The sequence below is a fragment of the Hydra vulgaris genome, chromosome 03 (genome assembly GCF_038396675.1).
Source record: "Hydra vulgaris chromosome 03, alternate assembly HydraT2T_AEP".
Lineage (NCBI taxonomy): Eukaryota > Metazoa > Cnidaria > Hydrozoa > Anthoathecata > Hydridae > Hydra > Hydra vulgaris.
In genome coordinates this window covers 23,650,241-23,671,115 of record NC_088922.1, presented here as the reverse complement: position 1 = coordinate 23,671,115, position 20,875 = coordinate 23,650,241, and the positions used below count along the sequence as shown (strand labels likewise).

Below are 20,875 nucleotides of genomic sequence, written 5' to 3'. Positions count from 1 at the left end.
AAATTCCCCTTGTATTTTATAAAAATAATTTGTGCCAGTTTCCCGTTTTGTCAAAGGTAGCAAAGATGCTTTTTTGAATAACTGCTCCATCATTGCCTTCAGGAGAGTTATTTTCAAGTGCTGCCGAAATCATTACAGAACGGCGAAATAGACTTAAACCAGGTTTAGCTGAATAATTGTCTTGTTGAGCCAAGACATATATAATGCCAATCTTTTTTTTTTTTTTCTTCATTACTTTGTAATTGTAATTTCCGTTTTATTTTGTTTGTTCACTCGATTTTAATTCGTCTAGTAGATTAGAAGAATTAAAATTGAACAAAAAAATGCTCTTGTTATAACACCATGTATTACAACAGTATTACATATCACCAAGTTTTTTTGTTTATTCTCTTAAAGTTCTATTTGTTTCATACCATCTAAAAAATAAATTCTCAAGCAACATTAAAGTATATGGATTATAATAAAAATTTTTATTCAAATATTTCGACTAAATCGACTTTTAGTCGACTTAGTCAATTTTAAAAATGTATTATTGATTTTGGTCCACTTTAAAAAATACAAAAATCGATTTAGTCAACAATCGAATAATTTCAAAGTCGTAACAACACTACTTTTTATGTAGAAAAAACTGAATCCACGTGGCTAAACCAACTACCAAAAAGAATAAAATCTTAAATAATTGACAATAAAAAATAATTTTCACGATCAAATAATGAGCAAAAGTATTTTAAAAATTGTAAACAAATCACAAAAAAAGTAACTTTTTTTGTGTTTATGTTTTTTTTTAAAGAAACATGAAAAAATAATTATGTTTAAAATAATAATTTACGTAATTAAATTATGTATAAAGTTTATACATAATTTAATTCATAAAACGTAATTAAATATTTTTAATATGCCGCGTTTCGTAAGTGTTTTTCCGTTAAGAACTGTTTCGCAAGTTGCGGTGCGAAAGAGTTTCGTTTCGAAAGAAATTTGGTTTTTTATCATTATTTAAAAAAATAAATCTTAAAATATTTATATGTTGCAATACTGAAAATAAAACTTTATTATAAACATTTTGGTATATAAAAATTTTGTTTTTTACAATTATATCCGTTTGGCCAACAAAATTTTTTTATAGACTTCAAAACGTCGTTTAGCGAAAGAGCTCGTTCCGCAAGTGCGACTTCCGTAAGCGCTACTTTCGTATGTAGTAAAATAGTTTTATTTCATAATTCAACTTGAAAAAGGCGACATTTCGTAAGTAGCATTTGCGAGATGAACATCGATGGTTTTTTTTGTTTCGTAAAATTCGGTACGAAAAAAAAAAATTCCTGATTCTCAATATCCTTTCTAAAGAATTTTATTTTTCCGGAATTATACGAAATATTCCGGTTAACAACTCTAGTATAAACTTACTTAACTCAATAAATAATTAGAAACGTATATTATGACATAGAATATACAAATAACTGGTTTTTAATTATATTTTTTCTGTTGCCGAGTGTCCGTTGCCATTTTTTTAATTTCTCCAGTTTATAATATCATACTGCGCTTTGCGTATAACTTTTCGCTTTATTCTAATATCTAAACATCCGTGATATATATATATATATATATATATATATATATATATATATATATATATATATATATATATATTTACATATGTGTGTGTGTGTGTGTGTACATTTATCTGTATAACAGCGATTTTGTTTATTGCTAATTATATTTCATCCGGCGTAAACATTTCTGTTTTTACGGCCATCAAAAAAGCTTTTAAAAACGAAATCGCAAAGTATTACCGAATTCTCAACATTTAGGTGTTTGTCGTTAAAGAAATGACAAACTATTGGGTTTTCTAGTTGGCCATCTAAATACAATTACGGAACAACGATAGAATACAATGTTGGTGCCTTATAGGTTTTAGACTACTGGAAAAGTTGTTCTTAATGATTTTACCTCTTACTTTTTTAAATATTCTTTATTCAGTTTTAAGGTAATTTAAGTCAACCCTCATATCGTCGACAATGAAATATTTTTTAAATCAGGACAACTTTTGCTAGTATTATTCAGTTCAGCCAACAATGTTTGAAAAATTTTTTTTTTTTTTTTTTAGTTTACAATTAATAATCCTACTATAACAATATAACAATACATAAACTTGGTATCTGAAAGAAGATCCAAAAGATCTTGTCGTCAGAATCATATAAAGTATATCAAACGTGTATATATAATATAATGAAAATACAATTGATTTAATAATTATTAACAATGTAGAATAAACAAAAACAGAAAACAATTTTACATTTTAAAAATATTTATATATATTGTCAGTAGAAAGAATAAAGTTTTTTAATTTAGTTTTAAAAACAGAAAACGAAATTGACAAATCAAAATTTGGAACAACAATTTTGTTCCATAAATACGGTGCTCGATAGTTTATACAAAATTGATTAAACTTTGTTTGACAAAAGGGTTCAATTATTAAATTATTATTTCGTAAAGTATATTTGTTTATAGCTTTATGGTTGTTCACTTTCACAAAGAAACATAAAACGTAAAATATTATAGACATTGAGTTCGTAAACGTTAAGTGCTTTAACGTTTTTAAACAAAATATTAGAATGAGAAAAACGATTTTCAAAACATATTAAACGCATTGCGTGTTTCTGACGATGGTAGAGATTTCGTAACTTACTTTTAGAGGTACTTCCCCAAACAATATTGGCATAATTTATATAGCTATGAATAAATGAGTTGTAGAGTTGAATTAAATTTTGTTTATTTAGATAGCATCTGACCTTATATAGAATTCCAATACTTTTGGCCAATTTTTATTTGTTTAATTAAGGTGTTCCAAGAAGACCTAACGGTTTCGTCACAGAATTCCGCGGAAAAACATTTAACTAGGAAGTTCGAACCTCCTTCCTTACTGATTGCGCAAAATATGCCCAGAGCTCGCTTCAAAGAAACCTAGGGGTCTCTTGCTTTTAAAGTAAGTGCTCTTTAAACTGCACCACGGCTGCTAATTAATCATTTTTTATAAACTAAAGTTATTATTTTTTAATTAACCATAATTCAAAACATGACAAAAGACAAGTGAAGCGAAGTAATTTTTAATTTATTAAAAAAAATATACGCATACAAAAATCTACAATTTGATCAGGAAAAAAAATCTAAAAATGCAGTAATAATGAGAATTAAAGTAATGGAATCTTTACAACTCTGTTGTTTTTGAACGAACATGAACACAAGAACATTAACAACTTTCATTCAAAAATTTCAAATTTCGATTTTGTAAAGGAAAAAGATTGTTGAGAATATTAGGTTAAATATTCACTGTTTTTTACTTTTAGGATTTTTTGAAAGCGATAATAAGATTTAATAAGTGATGAATAAACTTTGTGCTTAAAGAAGACTTCGAATGTTGATTCTGAATGAAGTCTATTTCTATTATGTTTTTTTTTTTCTGAGTTCAAGTTCCCAAGGCCGAGTGGGCCACTTTAATCGAGGAAGCTACCCATTTTTTTTTCTTTTTAAAGTGGTTACAACCCTCTCTTAACTCTTTAACTCCGAAGCACGAATCTTGACAAAGCAGGCCACTGCGAGGAGAAAAAGGTTGATTTACATAAAACATGTAATATATTTTATAATTATTATTCTTTTTTAATTGAAAAAAAATTAAATACTTTCGAATTTAACTGAAAGTTAAATAAAACTTTACGATTGTTGCCGAATTTAACTGAAAGCCGAAGTTTTCAAATTTTAGAGCAGCCGTAGCGTACTTGCCTTAGAAACAAAGGATCTATGGTTCAAACCCCACTTCTGGGCAATTTGTGCAATATCGCTAAGGAAGGAGGCGTGAACTTCCTATTAAATGCTCATCCGCAGTACTCTATGATAAGATCGTAGGGCTTCTTGGGGCACCTAAATAAAATTAAAAAACAAAAATTTGGCACCGAAGTCGAAGCCGAAGTCAACTTCGCCTTTCAGCAAACTTCGTATTGGAATTATAACGAATAAAGTGAATACAAATAAAGTGAATAGTAAGTCCACAATTTTGTTAAGAATGAGAGACACTTGTTGGGAATTTTAGGGAAAAAGTTTAATAAATCAGTAACTATAAGGAAAAAATATATTACCATTAGGAAACAAGTAATTAAAAGTAAATCGTAAATCACATCATAAAAATAAAAAATCTATTTTTTAATCAAAACATGAAAAATTTACTTTTATTACTTGAAACAAGGACGGTTTTTTTTAGTGTTAGGAAAGGATATAATCGAACGTCAGTCAAACACTTCATATAGTGATTGCGCGTTTCATTCACAACATACCAAGCTTCAACAGGGGATTTTCTATCCAATAAAATACTAGCATAACTCAAAGAAAAGTCAAATTTAAAACTATCTGTCTGCTTATTAACGGTAATGCTAATAACTAATGACTATTATGACACGTCAACTTGATACTGGTGTTGGTCTCACACTTTGTCCAGGTAAAAAATTCCCTGATTGTTGCATGACATGAAGCAAAATTATTTCAATAATTTTGTCTGGTGCACGATTCCGAAAAATTGCAGATTCTTCATTTAATATTAATTTTAATTTTTCATCTGCTCTTTAACATAGTGTTTAAATTGAACAATCTTGTATGTATTAAGAGTCAATCCCAATGCATTTTTTAAAGTCGCAACTCCTTTTCAGAGATGCTCATAACAGTGTCAGGACGAAGCCATTTTTGTGAAAACTTGCCACCCATCAGATCAGATCGTTTATTGTTTTTCAATAACAAAATGTCATCAACCTTTATTTCCGTCTTCAACAAAATGTCTACAATCATAATCTCATTTTTATTATTTCTGCGGGGCATTAATATTTTCGGCTCCTTTATCGGTGATTTTTGTTCTGACTTTCATCGCTGATGAAAAGATGGCATAAAGAAATTTAAGATTGAATGGCTGTTCTTCATCTGCATCTCCTTCTCTGTATTCTTGTTTATTGCTTTCATCTTTGTCCAGGTTATGCTTCACATCAACTGGTAAAACTAGCTAGCTGTTATATATTAGCATAAAAGGAGAGTAGTTGGTAGAAGAATCGACTAACGCAATGAGCGAAAAGAATACGCTCGATAATTTGCGGCCACATTTAAGGATTTCCTTCCAAAACCTTTACCAAAGAGTTCTTTATTGTTCGGTTTTGACGTTCTACCAATCCATTCCCCTGCCGGCGATAAGCAGACGTACATTGATTTGGATTTTAAAGCAACCATGCCGACACATTAAATTCTACAAAAAATGAGCGATAGTTTGTGCTGATTTTTCCTTGATCGGGTTGGCTTCCGACCATTTTGAAAAATAGTCAATCAAGACCATGACATGACAATACTCATCGACCACTGGAAGGTTGTAAATACCCATTCCAACTTGGTTCATAACAATTAATGGTACTGGTATTGACTTCAATTCTACATCAGGAGATTTTAGGTCACCTTTGTTTTTGGCACTGTTCCTAACTCTTTATATATTCATTGATACCAGCAGCAATGTTATACCATCTTGTCATACGTAGTATTTTTTTCTCTATGGGGGACATTGGTTTGAATGTTCAAAACCCCCCAATATCTTGGCGCACATCTCCGATAATTTCAATTTGGCGTTCTTTATCTTTGATAACCATCTTTTTCTGATAAAATCAATGTCCTTGTTTCACTTCAAAGCGTTTTGATGCTCTTCGAAAATTTGATTTTTTTTTTAAACATTTCAGTTTACATTTGTTAATTCGTTTTTACAATATAATGAGAGTAGATAAAAATTAATAAAGTATTTATAAAGTAATAAAATACTACTAACATTTGAGAAACTAGGTATCTGAAAGAAGATCAGTAAGATCTTATCGTCAGAACCTTATACTAGTGTAAACAAGATATTAGGTTATAAAGTCGCTTTAAGTACAGCATATCAAAATAAAATGTACAAACAAATATCACTTTATAGTAGAAGTAATAAAGTTTAATGAATAAAGTTTAATTTCCATAATATCAAGTTTTGATAAAATGGGAGAGTAAAAGATTTTTCAACCTAATTTTAAAAAAAGGCAAAGAAGTAGGTCAAAATTAAAGTTAGGCAAAACAATTATATTTCAAAAATGGGGCGCACGATAATCAATGCAAAATCGGTTAAAATTTGTTTGACAAAAAGGCTCATATAGAAGGTTGGTATTTCTTAGAGAGTATTTATGGTAGGTTTCAAGGTAATTAGATCATTAAAAACGGCAGGAGAAAGATTATTTTTACATATATATGCAAAACATAAATTATCAAAAATATTAAGTTTGTAAATATTAAGTATTCTCATTTCAGAAAAAAGTTGTTTAGAGTGAGAAAAACGATCAGCAAAATTAATTACACGTATTGCATGTTTCTGACGGCGATAGAGAGACTGAAACTTACTTTTTTCAGTGCTTGCCCAAGCAATATTTGCATAATTCATATAGCTATGAACGAATGCATAATAAAGTTGGGAAAAAACTTTTTATTTATATAGGTTCTGACCTTATAAAGAATTTCTTTAGTACCAACCTAATCAATATGTTGCTTTCATGTGATGTTCCATGTGATGATGAGAACATCAAGAAATACACCCAAAAATTTTGTGACGCAATCTCTTTTTATTTCAATTTGGTCAATAAAAATATCAGGTAGAGCTGGGGGTAAATAACGTCTTTTAGTTGTGAAAAAACGTTATTTACCCGAATGAAAAAGAATCCATTTTTTAATATTTAAGGTAAGTTTATTGCATTTGAACCAGCTATAGTATAAAATTAGTAAAAATAAATTAGAATCATCCGGAAACATAATACTTAAAAGATAAGAAACTTTATACAAACCATTAATGCAGAACGTAGATTAAAAAAGAAGTGGCCCCAAAATTGATCCTTGCGGAACACCATATGAAATATCTAAAACATTTTTTTGATAAGGATCGTTAAACAAACAAATTGTTTTCGGTTTATTAAATAATTTTTAAACCATTTTAAAATTACGCCATTCACTCCATAATATTTAATTTTATGAATCAAAATGGCTCAATTTAATGTATCAAATGCTTTTGTTAAATCTAAGAAAATACCGAAAGTGAATTGTAAATTTTTGACGAATTGGATGATTGCATGCTAAGTAGAACTATTTTTTTTAAAACCAAACTGATTTTTATAAAAAAAATTCTTCTCCTTAAAATAAGTATACATATATAATACATATATAATATAATAGTATACATATACAATAAATAAATAATAATATACATATATAATAAAATAAATAAAAGTATACATATATAATAAGTATACACATATAAGTATAATCTATTGTAAATAATTTTTTTTAAGATTTTTGAAAATGTTGATAAAATAGAGATAGGACAGTAGTTCCATATATTAGTTCTGTCTCCTTCTTTGTATATTGGGATTATCTTGGCTTTTTTTTAACTTCTCTGGAAAAACTCCTTGTTGCATTGACGCTTTGAAAACTTTAAAGAGAATATCTTATAATTGTTCAGAGCATTCTAAGACTATGTTTCCATTTATTTCATCAGCTCTAGGGGCTAGTTTTTTTAAATAGATTTAAATGACACTTGAAATTCCTCAAATGATAGCTCAGAAGATAGTTCATTGAAATGAAATCATCCATCGATGTTAAAAAGTTATCGAACACTACTTTGGTATTTTTTATTTGCCAGTTTGGAACCGATGTCAATGAAGAATTTGTTAAACTTATTAGCTATTAATCTAAGCTCTAAAACATTTTTGTTATCCACTCCAACCACCTAGGTAGTGAACCTGAGCAAGCTTTTTTTTTCCACCAACTTCTCTAAATATTTTTCAAGTGCGTTTAGAGTCGTTCTTAACATTTTCAATTAATTTTGAGTAGTTATTCTTTTTTAAGTTTTTACGAGTTTTTTCAATTAGATATTTGTAATCTGTGTATAATTTTTCATATAAAGGTGTTTTTTTTAAGTAACTTATATATAGCTTTTGTTTGATCTTAGATTTTTAAAATCCTTAATTATCCAAGGAGCATTTAAGCTTTTTTGATTTTTCACAGATAGGAAAATTGGCATCATAGACAGAATAAAATGTTTAAAAAAAATTTTCATAAATTTTATTTGCGTCGTCATTAAAACTTATATGCTTCCAATGCAGCAGTGATAATTGTTTTTTAAACTGTTCATATTATATATGCGTTTACTTATTTTATTATTAGTTTTGGTCTTAATTTTGGTTTTTGAGTTGAATGATAGAAATATTAGGAAATGATCAGATATATCTGCTTTCAATATACCTTTTTGTATATTGTTATTGAAGACATCACTTTTAATAATGGTATCAAAGAGAGTTGCTTAGTTTGTTGATACTCTAATCGGGCAATTAATTAAGGGAAATGCTATTTCAAATATCAAATCATACAAATTTTTTATTTTGCAGTAATTTCTTTGTTTAAAAAAGTTCTTAAGATATTAACTCAAAACGGGGAAGATAAAAATTCGCCTTATTACTTAAATCGTTAGTGCTTATCCAAGTTTTAGTTAAATAATATTAAAAATATTTTTAGTTTCTTCTAATAAGTAAAGTACCTTTTTAGGTATTTCACTAGGATAATAGTAAAAGCAATCATTATTTAAATCATGGCAAAAATTATTTGAATCATGATAATCATTATTTAAATCATGACAATCATTGTTTAAATCATGACAATAATTATTTTCTACATTTATATCTATTAAAGCTTTTTATTTTAGAAAAAATAAAAACTTGATGTTTAAAATCATGGTGTTTTGCTAATATTAGCCATTCCGGAGAGAGTTTTAAAATCTCCTTTTATTTCCACGATCACCTTATTTTATTTATGCATACTTTTAAGAAAAAATTTTATCAAATTTGATGACTACATACTAACCCTCTTTACGATGTCTTTAAACTTCTTCCCACAATTTTTACGTTGTTCTATGGTTTCTTTCGCCCAATCTTCATTGATAAAAATTCCAGTGCCGTTAAGTTTTTTTAAAGATGTTAGAATTCTGCATTTGTCATTATAATTTAGGAGTTTGAAGATTATAGTTCAAATTTAAAAGATTTAAAATCCATAATCCCGTTTTCAAGAAGTTTTAAGTAAAATGTTACATAACGTTTTACTTACACGATCCGATTTCCCGCTACACTGGTCCTTAAACTCCCCCTCTAAATAAAATTGTAAAAAATCTTTTTTAATTAGGAACTACTGGCCTAATTCCGTAAAAAAAAGTATTTAAAAAGTCAAAATTGGAAAAATCTTTGGGGAATGTAGATAAAATCATAATTCCGATTAATGACGCTTTGAGTGCCGAAGGATTTGTTTTAGATCCGGAGTTTGTTAATAAGGGCAGCTGCTTAAGTAGTTATTTCATAACTGCGAACTAGTGTAAGTACGAAGCAGTTGCAAAAACTAGCATAATTGGGCCAAAAAAAATTTCCAAACACATACTTGAAACTTCGCACTTATACTAGTTTTTGCAACTGCCTTGAACTTATAAAGGGTTGCATTTATGACTGTAGGCACTTACGCCAGTATTAGCCAGTATTCTTTCAACGCAATTTTTTTAAGCCTACCATTGCTAACAAATTAAAGTTAACTGTACCTAAACAGCATACTATTCGTTACCGCTATAATCCATACAGTACCAAACATAAAACGATGGAGCTTTCCATTACACGTCAGGCGATATTTTAGAAACTAGAACTCTCTTGACTTTCCTGAAACTTGCAACAGCTGTTTATAAGTTATTTAACTATCTAGTGCTACCCAAATACAGATTACTTTTTAGTGTTAAATATCAAAAAAACACTAGAAACCTTGACATCGACAGATTATAAAAATAATATAATCAAAAAATATTCTGTCGTAGATTCAAATTATAATAAATTAATGCTTACTTATTTGTTTTTGGGCAGTAGTTCATTCTTAAGGGGAATCGTAAAGAAGTTTTAACTCCTCACACTTCATAGTGCATCATCAAAAATTATTAAAAGAGTTAAGTCACATCAAAATAAAACCATAAAATAATTTTTAAATTAAAAAACTTTGTGTATTTCAAACAATTTAAACTGATAAACGTTTTAACAACTCTTTCAGAAAGATAAACATTTTAAACTTTTTTTAATGTACGTTTTCAACAAATCCTTTGTAGCAATCACTGAAAAATATTTAAACGACTTTTTTCAGAACGGTAACTGATAAATGGGTAAGTTATTTTTTTAGAACTAAATAAATCTGTTTTGAATGCAACAATGCCTAGTACGAAAATGTGTAAGCTAAATAGCCAAGTTCAGAACAATAGGACAATGATCGCTACCCATTACTGAAGATCGAATAACACTGTCACATATGTCGTCTTCTATATCCTTAGTCACGATGAAATAATCTAATCGCCTGAAATAAAAGTTTTTGAAATGCTGTTTTATGTAGCATAAAATTAAACAAAAACGTTTTAAACGCTTTAAATAGTAGAAAAAAAAATTGTTAATCAATAACCCACTTACCATCCCTTGTTTTTACTCCTAGCGTTCATCATGTAAGTCCAAAATGTATATGCCCCTGTTTTTTCCGGATTAAGTTTTCTGAATGTGTCGATGTAGCCATCTTCCAAAAATGCAGTGAAATCACTACGCTCTTCTTCCGTGAAACCGGCGTTACGTTTATTGGAATTTGGATTCGCAATATCTTTTACAAAATAACAAAGAAATCTTTTCATACAAAACTAGAAAAAAACTATATTTTAAAACTATAGTTGCATTAAAATGATATCCCAGGAAAAAAAGTTACTATTGACCTATAGATGTTATAATAGGTTTTTATAGAAACTTCATTAACTTCTATAAAAAGTTAAAGAAAAATATTGTCATGAGTTCACACTATTTGTTTGGCCAGGCTTGTCAAATTTCCAACAATCTTCCTCAATTCGTTCAACAAATCATGCTTTGTGTTATCGAAGTTTTCAAATTGAACTACTCTCGGGTTCTTAATAAAAAAAAAAAAAGAAAAAAAAAGGGGGGCTGGGGGTGGAGATGTTTTATTAATTTTTGGAAAATTCCCCCCCCCCCCTCCTCCAACAAAAACTTTTATCTAAAAACTAAAAAAAAAAAAAAAAAATTAAAAAATAATTATTTCAGTAAAAAAAAAAACTTTCTGTGTAAACAGGTTTTAAAAATCGTCGACCAAATAAATCTAGACGAGCTTTTAGATTATTTCTCGTCAAAGTATAAAACTTATACCACCAGATACACCATATGAAACAAGCTTATGAAGAAGGCCAGCAGCAGACCAAACGTTGTTGAAAGTTTTAAATATATTGAGAGCAATAGTCCTCAAATCAGTGAATTGATGCATATATATAACCCCCAAGCCAAAGAGCAAGAAAGAGCACTAAGAGCAAGCAAGTCTGGTGAATTTTGCAAAAGGTAAGATTCAACTGATGGAAGGTTGCTTCACAGAAATGAATATTTGTAAAAGATATATTAAAACAGTTAGGTGGCGGGGATGGTTTTTTATGTTTAATATATTGGGTTACTTTTGGCATGATAAAAGTTTAAAGAGAACTTGACTCATTCATAGATATAGCAGTCTTCTAAGCAATGAGCTATGCAATTATCTCAGTCCTGTTAATTAACCCTTTTAAGTCGTAACATAGGTCTCCTTATGTATTATAGAGCTCCTTAAGTTGCCTTGACAATGCACACCAAAAGCATTAATAGGGACACTATCCATGCGCAACATGGCACTGTTATTACTCTGATACTTTGCAGCTGTTGATAGTATCAGACTCTCTGAGAGCTACCACATAGTTTGGAAAGTCTTACTAACAGTCAGCCTCAATAAAGAAAAGTAGGTGAAGATACAGCCTAATCCCAGAAAGTTTGTATCTTAATTGATTAGTCTGTTTCTACTCAAATATCCTATTAACTAGCTATCCACAAATGTTTTGAACAAGCTTCTAGCATAGAAATAGCATGTGCTCAAATATATACATTTACAAAATCACTCAGTTCTTAAAAATTTAAATTTACTAAGCCTGTTAAAGCTTGTTCTCAAGAGTTTACAGGCAAAAATCTTATTTGCAAAAGCAGATCTTGTAAAGATCCAAATTATAGACCAGCTTCTGCTTTTTACTTTTTACTTCTTACTTTACCATATCCATTACTTTTGGTAATGGATGTGGATTTGGATCTAACTAGTGTTGGAGAACTTCTTATTTCTGAAGCTGCTGTTAAGTAACAAATAATGTAATTTGTAATTGTAAATAAACAAGTAATAAATCCAAAAACAAACCAACAGTAATATGACACTATAAATAAATTAAAAAAAAATCAACATCTAGGTAATTAATAGGTATGAGGAGATCATCAGGTTGGCTACAGGTTGGATCATCCTTGTAAGAGAAGCACTGGAATTTAGCAAGAGGATGTTGACCACAGAGACATAACAGAGTGGTAGTAAGTAACTGCGGTTGAAATTTGACTAGGGTCAGGTTGGATAAAATATAGCCGGGGCCGGGTTTGTGACCAGGGCTGCATAAACTTATATACATCCTAAAGATTTTTTATTCAAAATTTATTTTATATTTTGTATCTACATGCATATATAAACATCATTATGATCAACATGATCATCATAATCATTATTGCTATCATCATCATTATTATCAGGCTTTAGCCTTTCTCTTTAATACAAACAATCTAGAGCATTTTCTTTCCTTAACTAAAGCTCATTCATACAATGTGTGAGCACTCTCTTCAAGTTTTCTTACTTCTACCACTACCATTTTCTCCCGAAGCTGGTACTTCACTACATGCTGATACCTAAATCACTTTAATCTTCTCTGACAAACGTTGTTCAATGCAATGTTTTTTCTAATCTGTCCAAGATTATGTCTCCTTTTCTTGTCAGTTTGTCACACAACACATCAATCTGATCATCTCTTTCGGCAAATACTGCATCATATAAATACTAAAGTTTATATAAGTATGTAAGGATATTGTATGCCAACACCTAAATAAATAGCCAATATATATGTTTATACTCATATTATGTATGCATAAATGCCAATCTTGAAAGCTTTTATTTCTTCGGGAACAAAAGTTTGGAAAGTTTTCTCTTTAATTTTAAGTCGAGCCTTATTCTACTGCACATTTTTCACCATCTTGAGCAGTTGCTTTATCAAACTGTAATTATTTTTTTTAACTTTTTTAAAATAACATCCCTTAATAAAAAATGTCCTTTTATTATTTCAAGAAGTCAATTTAAAAAGGTCCTGTCTGATGTTAAGCTCTGTTATTCTCAGTTTACTAAACCTTGCATCTTATCTCAGATGTTAGGTTCTAGAGACTTTAAAAAGTCTTTAACAGTGTCATTAACTAAAGTAAGTCTAACATTTAATCTCTAATTCATGGGTCTGATCTTTTTACTTCTCCCAAGAATAAACCAGCTTGACTCTTGAATTTAAAAGCCATTATCTTCCTGTCATGCCAGTTGAACAGATTAACCAATTGTTTAACATCCAAATCACTCTGGCTTCCAATACAAGAGTTAATTCTCAATTAAACACTTCTACAGTTATTGCTTTAGACAAGATTTCCATCATAGCTTTAAAAAAGTGTTCTCTAGAACTCTCTACAATTTTTGCTAAACTATTGTGCTAAATAAGTAGTTTTAAAAACTCTAGAAAACACTTTCAACCTCTTTCTTTGACCTCTTCAACTATTCTGCAATTAGTCTTCAGTCTGCTATGAGTTTCTTTATATAAAGTTTTTGAGATTGTTAAACCATTTTTTTCTAACTGCAGTATTAAAGTTATTCTTGAAGGCCTACACTCTTCTACATTTCGAGTAACTTTAAGTGTATCATAAGATTCTATCTTTGCTCCTGTATTGTATATATCTACAGTAAAGACCTTCATAAGAATTTTACACCTAAAATGGCTCTACTTGCTGATGAGTCAACTTTATACTCTTGTCTTGACAAAAAGTCTTCACTTTTTGATAGCTTAGTACTAGCAGCCAATTTTTAATCTGATCTCTCTTCTGTAACATCCTAAGGCTTGCAGTAGCTTGTGGATTTAAGTCTGGAATTAAAATGCACAATTTTTGTTAGACAATAAAACTTATTTACAGCAAAAAAATCTTGTAATATTGTTGGCATTCCTATATTGACGAATAACAACCCTCTTACTCTCAGACAAAGTCTAAAAGCACATTAAAAATGTAACTAGACCTGCTTTATCTGCCTTATTGAGCCACTCTTCCATTGTTGTAAGGTTGCATTTCTTTCTTTTTTTCTACAAATACTATCATGGTTAAACGAGCTATCATCTTTATTACAATAAACCAAATCTCATTCTTGCTTGGCTTTTTATTCAACAAGTTGCATCCTTTTACTGTATCTGTCCCTTCGTGCTATAAAAACTTTTATTAACCTAGTTATTTCTTTGTGCGTCAAAAAAACCTTATTACTCTTACCCACCTTTATGTTTTCCTTTTTTATACAACCTACAACTTTTTAAGTCTTCAGTTAAGCATTTCCTAGCTTTTTAACCCTAACCTCTATTTTAAAGGGTAACTCATAACTTAATAGTGCTAGCTTGCAACTATGTTGGAAGTAAATTAGAGTTTAAAAATATATAAATATATGCCAGTATTTAATAAATAGTAAATATAAAATAAATAGTAAGTATAAAATAATAATATATAAAGTATTACAAAATTTTTTTTAGCCCCGGCTATCAACCCTTGCTAAATCATATAATTTTAGCCGGAGTAATGAATAAAGAAAAGAAGATAATAAAGAAAAAAAGATAATGAAGATGGCAGCATTCTTTATTTCTATATACGTTGAGCCTTGTTTTTTAAAAATCCTATATGCTGAACAAGTTGAATTCAAAGGACTTGGCTGCTTTTAAATCATAGTTTGAAATAGGGGAACACTACCCAAAACAGGTTCTTTTTGTCACCATGCAGCACCATGTTTGGTATTTATTAAAAAAAAATCGTTAAACTAGTCCTAGCCAACAACGATGTTCAACAGGAGGTAAAGAAAATATTTGAGAAGTTGTAAACTGTGATGTTTCTGAGCATATTCATATCAGTAAATTAAAGCTAATGGTTATTAGCAGTATTAAAGGAGCAATATTAAAATTGTTTAATTTTTTTAACTGGAAGTATATATTATTAAGAAAAATTCTAAAACCTTTTCCTTAAAATGCAAAAATTTTTAAAAAATGAAGTTTAAAACTCATTACTTTTACACAAATGTATTTTTGGTATTTTTAGTCTGTTTGGATCTTAGAGAATGGGAAAAACTAGAGAGGTATTTTTTTTTTTTTTTAGTACACCCTAGAGTCCATAGAGCACCCATATTTTTCTTTTTCTGACCCACATTGGTATGCCATGGCATAGTCAATTTGTAACAACCTCACAGACTTAACAACCAAATTCAAGTTTCAAATTCAACTGTGCGTATTTACATTTAGATGGTCTTTCACATATTTTAACGTTTCCTGAAAATCATCAACCACCTTGCCCATTCTTACCTCCTTAATGATAATAGAACCTTTTTTGTAAGTTTTTTCTAGTGCTATTAGCCTTTTTAAAAATTAGCTTAGCACTTCAACAACTTTGGTATTTTAACAATTTTATGAATGCAATTACAACATAACTAAGTCTTAATTGCATTCAAGGTTTTTTTGGAAATTTTTTTTCCATCTTTGCACTCTACATGTTGTACCAGGCATGCACTATAGGACCAGGTGTCGCATAATAATGCTTCTCAATAAAAACTATCAGTTACCTACCCTCTAATACCCCCTTGCCTCTAATTTGAGTAATAAATTTTTATGTATCTGGCATAAACTATAAAGTCGCATTTATTTGTAGTTCTTTCATGGAGCATCAAGAAATAATGACTCCACAAAACTAACAAAATGATAAATATCAACATGGTGATGTTGGGTAGATACATTAAGTCACAGAATGTGACATAACATGTGACAGAATGTGACATAACGCATTCCCTTTAAAACAAAGTTCTAAAGGGAATGCATTTACTGTGAAGCCTTTGATATAATTAACTTTTTTTTCTTCTTAGTATATAACGTACAGCTAACTTAACACTTTTCAGTTTGTTTTTTTCAATTGATCTTTTTTCATTATTTGAACTATCAAGATTTGTTAAGATAAGACTAATGAATAATATTGGAAAAAGTATAACTATATATGTTTAACGGATATTGATTTATATTATTTATATATATTATGCAAAAGATTACCAGTTTAAAATTGTTTAAATGATACATTTTAATGATAATCTCTATGCTATGCAAAGGCAGATTTTCTTAACAAAAAAATTAAAATTGAATTTAAAGCATCAAAGATTCTTCTATCTACTAAATCTGCTTTCTTGGTCTGAAATTATTTCTTTTAAAAGTCAACCTTGGGAATACTTATCCCAAGGTTGACTTTTAAAAGAAATGGTCACTACATGTTTATTTTAAAGCTACATATATAATAAAACAGGGATGACACAAAAAAATCAAAAATTCAGAAAATCAAATAAAATTCTAAAACTCTCAAAGACAATATCCTATTTTTCCAGGATATTTGCATAAAATATTTGAGGGCATTATTAGGATATTCAAGGGCTTTATTAGGATATTCCCCAAAAATAAAAAATTTAAGAACATTACAGAACTTTAACTAAAACATTTTCAAAAAATAAAACTTTTAAAAATCAGAACAACTTGTCATTTAAAATAAATGTGAAAACTAAAATATCAAATAACATCGCTTCTACAAAATGTCAATTCTACGAAATACTTTTTTCAGCTATTTTTTAATCAAATTTAACTCATCAATATCTTTCTGTTCTGGTTCATGTTCAACTTGTTTAAGTTTTAAACCAAAAGTTTCTTATTTATATTAAAACCATGTTCAATAGTGTTGTAAAAGCACAAAGACTTTCGAGGCTAAGAGTACTTATACTTTTACTTTTATGTATTAAATATAACAAACAAATAGAATGTTAAGCTCAAAACACAAAACTATTTTTAACTAAAAGAATTTCTTTTTACCTATTTCTGTATGAGCGACATTGAAGTCTCCACACATTATAACAGGTTTCTTTTTCTTAAGATCTCCTACATAGTTTTTAAGATCTGTATTCCATATTCTTCTATAATCTAACCTAAAGTCAGTAAAAATAAAAAATTAACTTTGCTTTAACAATATACTTTCCAATGAAAAATGTATTACCTTATTAGCTTTTGACCAGAGTTTGGCACATCTATAAATTAAAAAATTATAGAAATAATTATTTAAATTAAAGTTTAGATTAATAAATGAATTATTAAATTCAATTCAATTTTTTTAAATAATTTAATAATTCAAATTTATATTAACTATTATTTATAAATACGAAAATTGAAAAATATTAGAAATATTCAATTTATCTTTTCACCTAAATCATATCACAATAAAAACTCAAAGCTAAGTAGTTACCTGCCTACCATTAATTTAGTAGTTACCAACCTAGCATTACCCTAACTGTTACCCTAACATTTTTGAAAGGTTTTTTATTTAGTATGGATTGACCAGTTTATTATCCAAAACACATTTGACAAGCATAATTACATGAACAGAATTAATCCAACAAATGCTTTAAAAAATATTTTAAAACTAAATATGTGTTGAAAGTGACAAATTTTTATGTAAAAAAAAACAAAACTAGTTTACTTACAGGTTGTTATTATAAAGTATTTTTCAAATTCTGCTGTTATTAATCTCCCTTCGCTGTCGTGTTCTTTAATGCCTAAAATATTATTTTAATGAGCTCTAGAAAAAATCAGAAAACAGTAAACAAAAAATTAAACATTTCCATATAAACATATAAGAAACATATAAGTGCTCCATATAAGAATATAAATTGTGAAAAACTTAAAATTTTTTGGAGTATAATAAGTTTTTTTTGTGGTTACTTTTTAAATTATGTCTTTACATAAAAAAGGATCTCAAAATTTAATTTCACTTAAAAGTGAGCAATGACAACAACTTGAAACAGTACTTCTTCATTTGGTTACAAATTTCAACTGTTAAAACTTCTTTGTTGGATCAGAAATACCAAGTAAAATATTGTATGCAAAATTCTTGTAAAGGGATAAAGTAAAATTTCTGCCTACCAATAGTCAAGACGTACAAGCTTTTCATCAACAAATATAACTTCTTGATTAAATACTACTTTATTTATACTCAGTGGGAAAGAAAGTTGGGAGTTTTTTAACTTTCTCTCTGAAAATTTTGTGATCTTGAGACACTGAGTCGATCGCAGAAAGGTATTTTAATAAAGGGTTCTTAAAAGAAAATTTATTAAGTAAACTGTAAAAGATAAACTTTTAGCAAGATCTTATAAAACGAAGATTTGAAGTCAGAGTTTCAAACAACAATTCTTGACAAATATTTTTCAGCATATCTTTCAAGGTATATGAAATTCAAATGGCAATACATTTTTTTATCTTTTAGGTTTAAAAATTTTAACTTTGTTTCTGTTTTATCTTTTTCATCATCTTTGGCTTAATAAAGCAAGTTAAAATTGCTTCTACCAGTTCAATTTACTTGTCATAAATTGGATGGATTAACATTTCTTAATTTAAAAGTTGGAAGAATTTCAACATAAAAATTAATATAAAGTAATGTTTCAATACACTGGAAAAAAAAAAATTTTTATTAGTTTTTTACCTATGTTTGATAGCCTTTTTAAAAGTTTCTCATTTTCATATTTATACAGAGAGAAATCCTGTTTTGATAACTAGGAAGAATAAATTAAGGTGAAAGCATGCATCATCTCAAGCATAGAAAGAGTGTAATCAAAAACAAACGACCACCAATGAGAAACCCTTTGCTTTAGAGTGTTGTATGTGACACCTGTGATTTGACAAAAAATTTTCAGAAATGTACAAAGATCTGGGCTAAACTCAAAATCAATATAGATATCATCCAGTAAATTTTAAACTACCTTGTCAAATAAAGAAGTAAATTTTTTGACAACATTGCGAACATGATGAAAAATATCACTATTAATATCAAGTAAGTGAGGAGCTTCTTTTCTTGTATCAAATCGACTGATTTTAACTAAATCCTAATATCAATACTACAGAAATGTTAAACGTTTAATGTTGTTTTATTTGTTATGCTTTGAAAGAACGCGTTCTCTAAACGCACGCGGTCATCGGAGAAAGATCTCTTAAGCGAGTTGAAACTTTTTTCCTTATGAAATTTAATTATTAGTTTAGATATATTATATAAAGAATCATACTAAGATAAATAATCATCGTTAAGATCATATTATAATTAAAGTAAGTATATAGAATAGTTGTATATACATTTTTATTAGACAAAGTAGAAAGGATTTAAATTTTTATTAGATGAAGTAGCAAGGATTTTAAGTAGAAAGGATTTTAATTTTTTAAATCGTTTATATTTTGTTTGTTTTAGCTTTTCTTTTAGCAGTTTTATTATTTTATTTTTTTGAAGGGAAAATAGGGGTATGGATGTTATTTAAAGTTATACTAATGCTATTTCCATAAAATGGTTATAACTACTTCAAAATTTCTGTGATGCTATTAACTATTTTTGTTCTTTTTTAGAAAATTTAGAAAAATTAAATTAAAATTTTGTGCCAACACTGACATGGCATGTCACATGTTATTGTACGTAAAGGTTAAATTTTGTTATGAGGATTATAGTTCTTATGAAAAAAAAAGGTAAGGAGTATTGTTTGTAAATATATATTTTGTTTATTTTAAATCTTTTTAAATTTTCTCGCATCATTTTTAAAATTTTTGTTTGTACACGTTTATAGTATGCATTTATGCTTTTTTGATATGTATGTGTATGTGATAATAAGTGCTTTATAGTTGTTTTATCAATGTGTTTTTATAATAATGTAAAGTGTTTTTTATTGTTTGTGTATGTGTCAATATGTGTTATATAATTGTTTTTAAAAATGTGTTTAAATATGTATATAAGGTATATATTTAACCTTATATACATATTAAAACACATTTATTATGTTTAAAGTTGGTACATATGTTTATATTATGTTGTTTCAAAGTGCTGTGACTTTGTAAACATGTAGAGTAAGATTTGTCAACTTTGCCAGTCAAGTGATGTACTTATAACAGAGTGTTACACGATAGTCTTTAGTGTCAAAAAATACATAATAATGTATTTTATAAACATTTTGCTTAATGTTGTTATTTATGTTCTGTTAAATATGAACGTTATCTTACTCATTGTTATAAACATATTATATTAACTTATGGTGTGTGCCATTGTTGTGTGTTGTTGCTGTAATGTTTTTTTGTTATCTTTTGAGTTGATAGACATTTGGCTTATCTTCATGTTGGTGTCTATTGTTAAAAATGATAAATAGGTAATTTTATTAAAAATCACTGCTTTTAAACATTCATTAAAAGCCAATACAAATTATTTTGCCATATATACAATTTGTTTTATCTCAATTTAATTTTTTGTCTTTAGCACTGTTTACTACATGATTTTTCTATAAATATTTTGGAATCATGATGTTCCAGCATAAATTGTTTTGTAAAAGCTAACATGAAATAATAATATTTTACAACTACTACTCTGGTAAATCACAACAGCTTTTCTCTATAGGTGCATTGATTTTCATTTTTTGTATGTAATGTTTTACTTATTTATTTACTTATTCATTACATTTTTTATTTTAGATTTACTAGATAATGAATTAATGTGGTATTGAAGAACAAAATATTGTAAAGTTTTGTGAATTT

The 20,875-nt window shown here is 28.2% G+C and overlaps 1 protein-coding gene across 3 annotated transcripts in view; it reads right to left on the bottom strand.

Moving 5' to 3' along the window:
* Positions 1-10,067: 10,067 nt before the first annotated feature.
* LOC100201725 (DNA repair nuclease APEX1) overlaps positions 10,068-20,875 on the bottom strand; it is a 52,722-nt gene continuing 41,914 nt past the window's right edge. For all 3 annotated transcript variants that reach the window (XM_065792702.1, XM_065792700.1, XM_065792701.1), the window contains exons 9-13: positions 17,803-17,874; positions 17,319-17,349; positions 17,138-17,250; positions 10,560-10,740; positions 10,068-10,449 (exon numbers count right to left, since the gene is read on the bottom strand). In XM_065792702.1, coding sequence (XP_065648774.1) covers positions 10,332-10,449; positions 10,560-10,740; positions 17,138-17,250; positions 17,319-17,349; positions 17,803-17,874 — 515 coding nt within the window. In that variant the 3' untranslated portion in view covers positions 10,068-10,331. The remainder of the gene's footprint in view (positions 10,450-10,559; positions 10,741-17,137; positions 17,251-17,318; positions 17,350-17,802; positions 17,875-20,875) is intronic.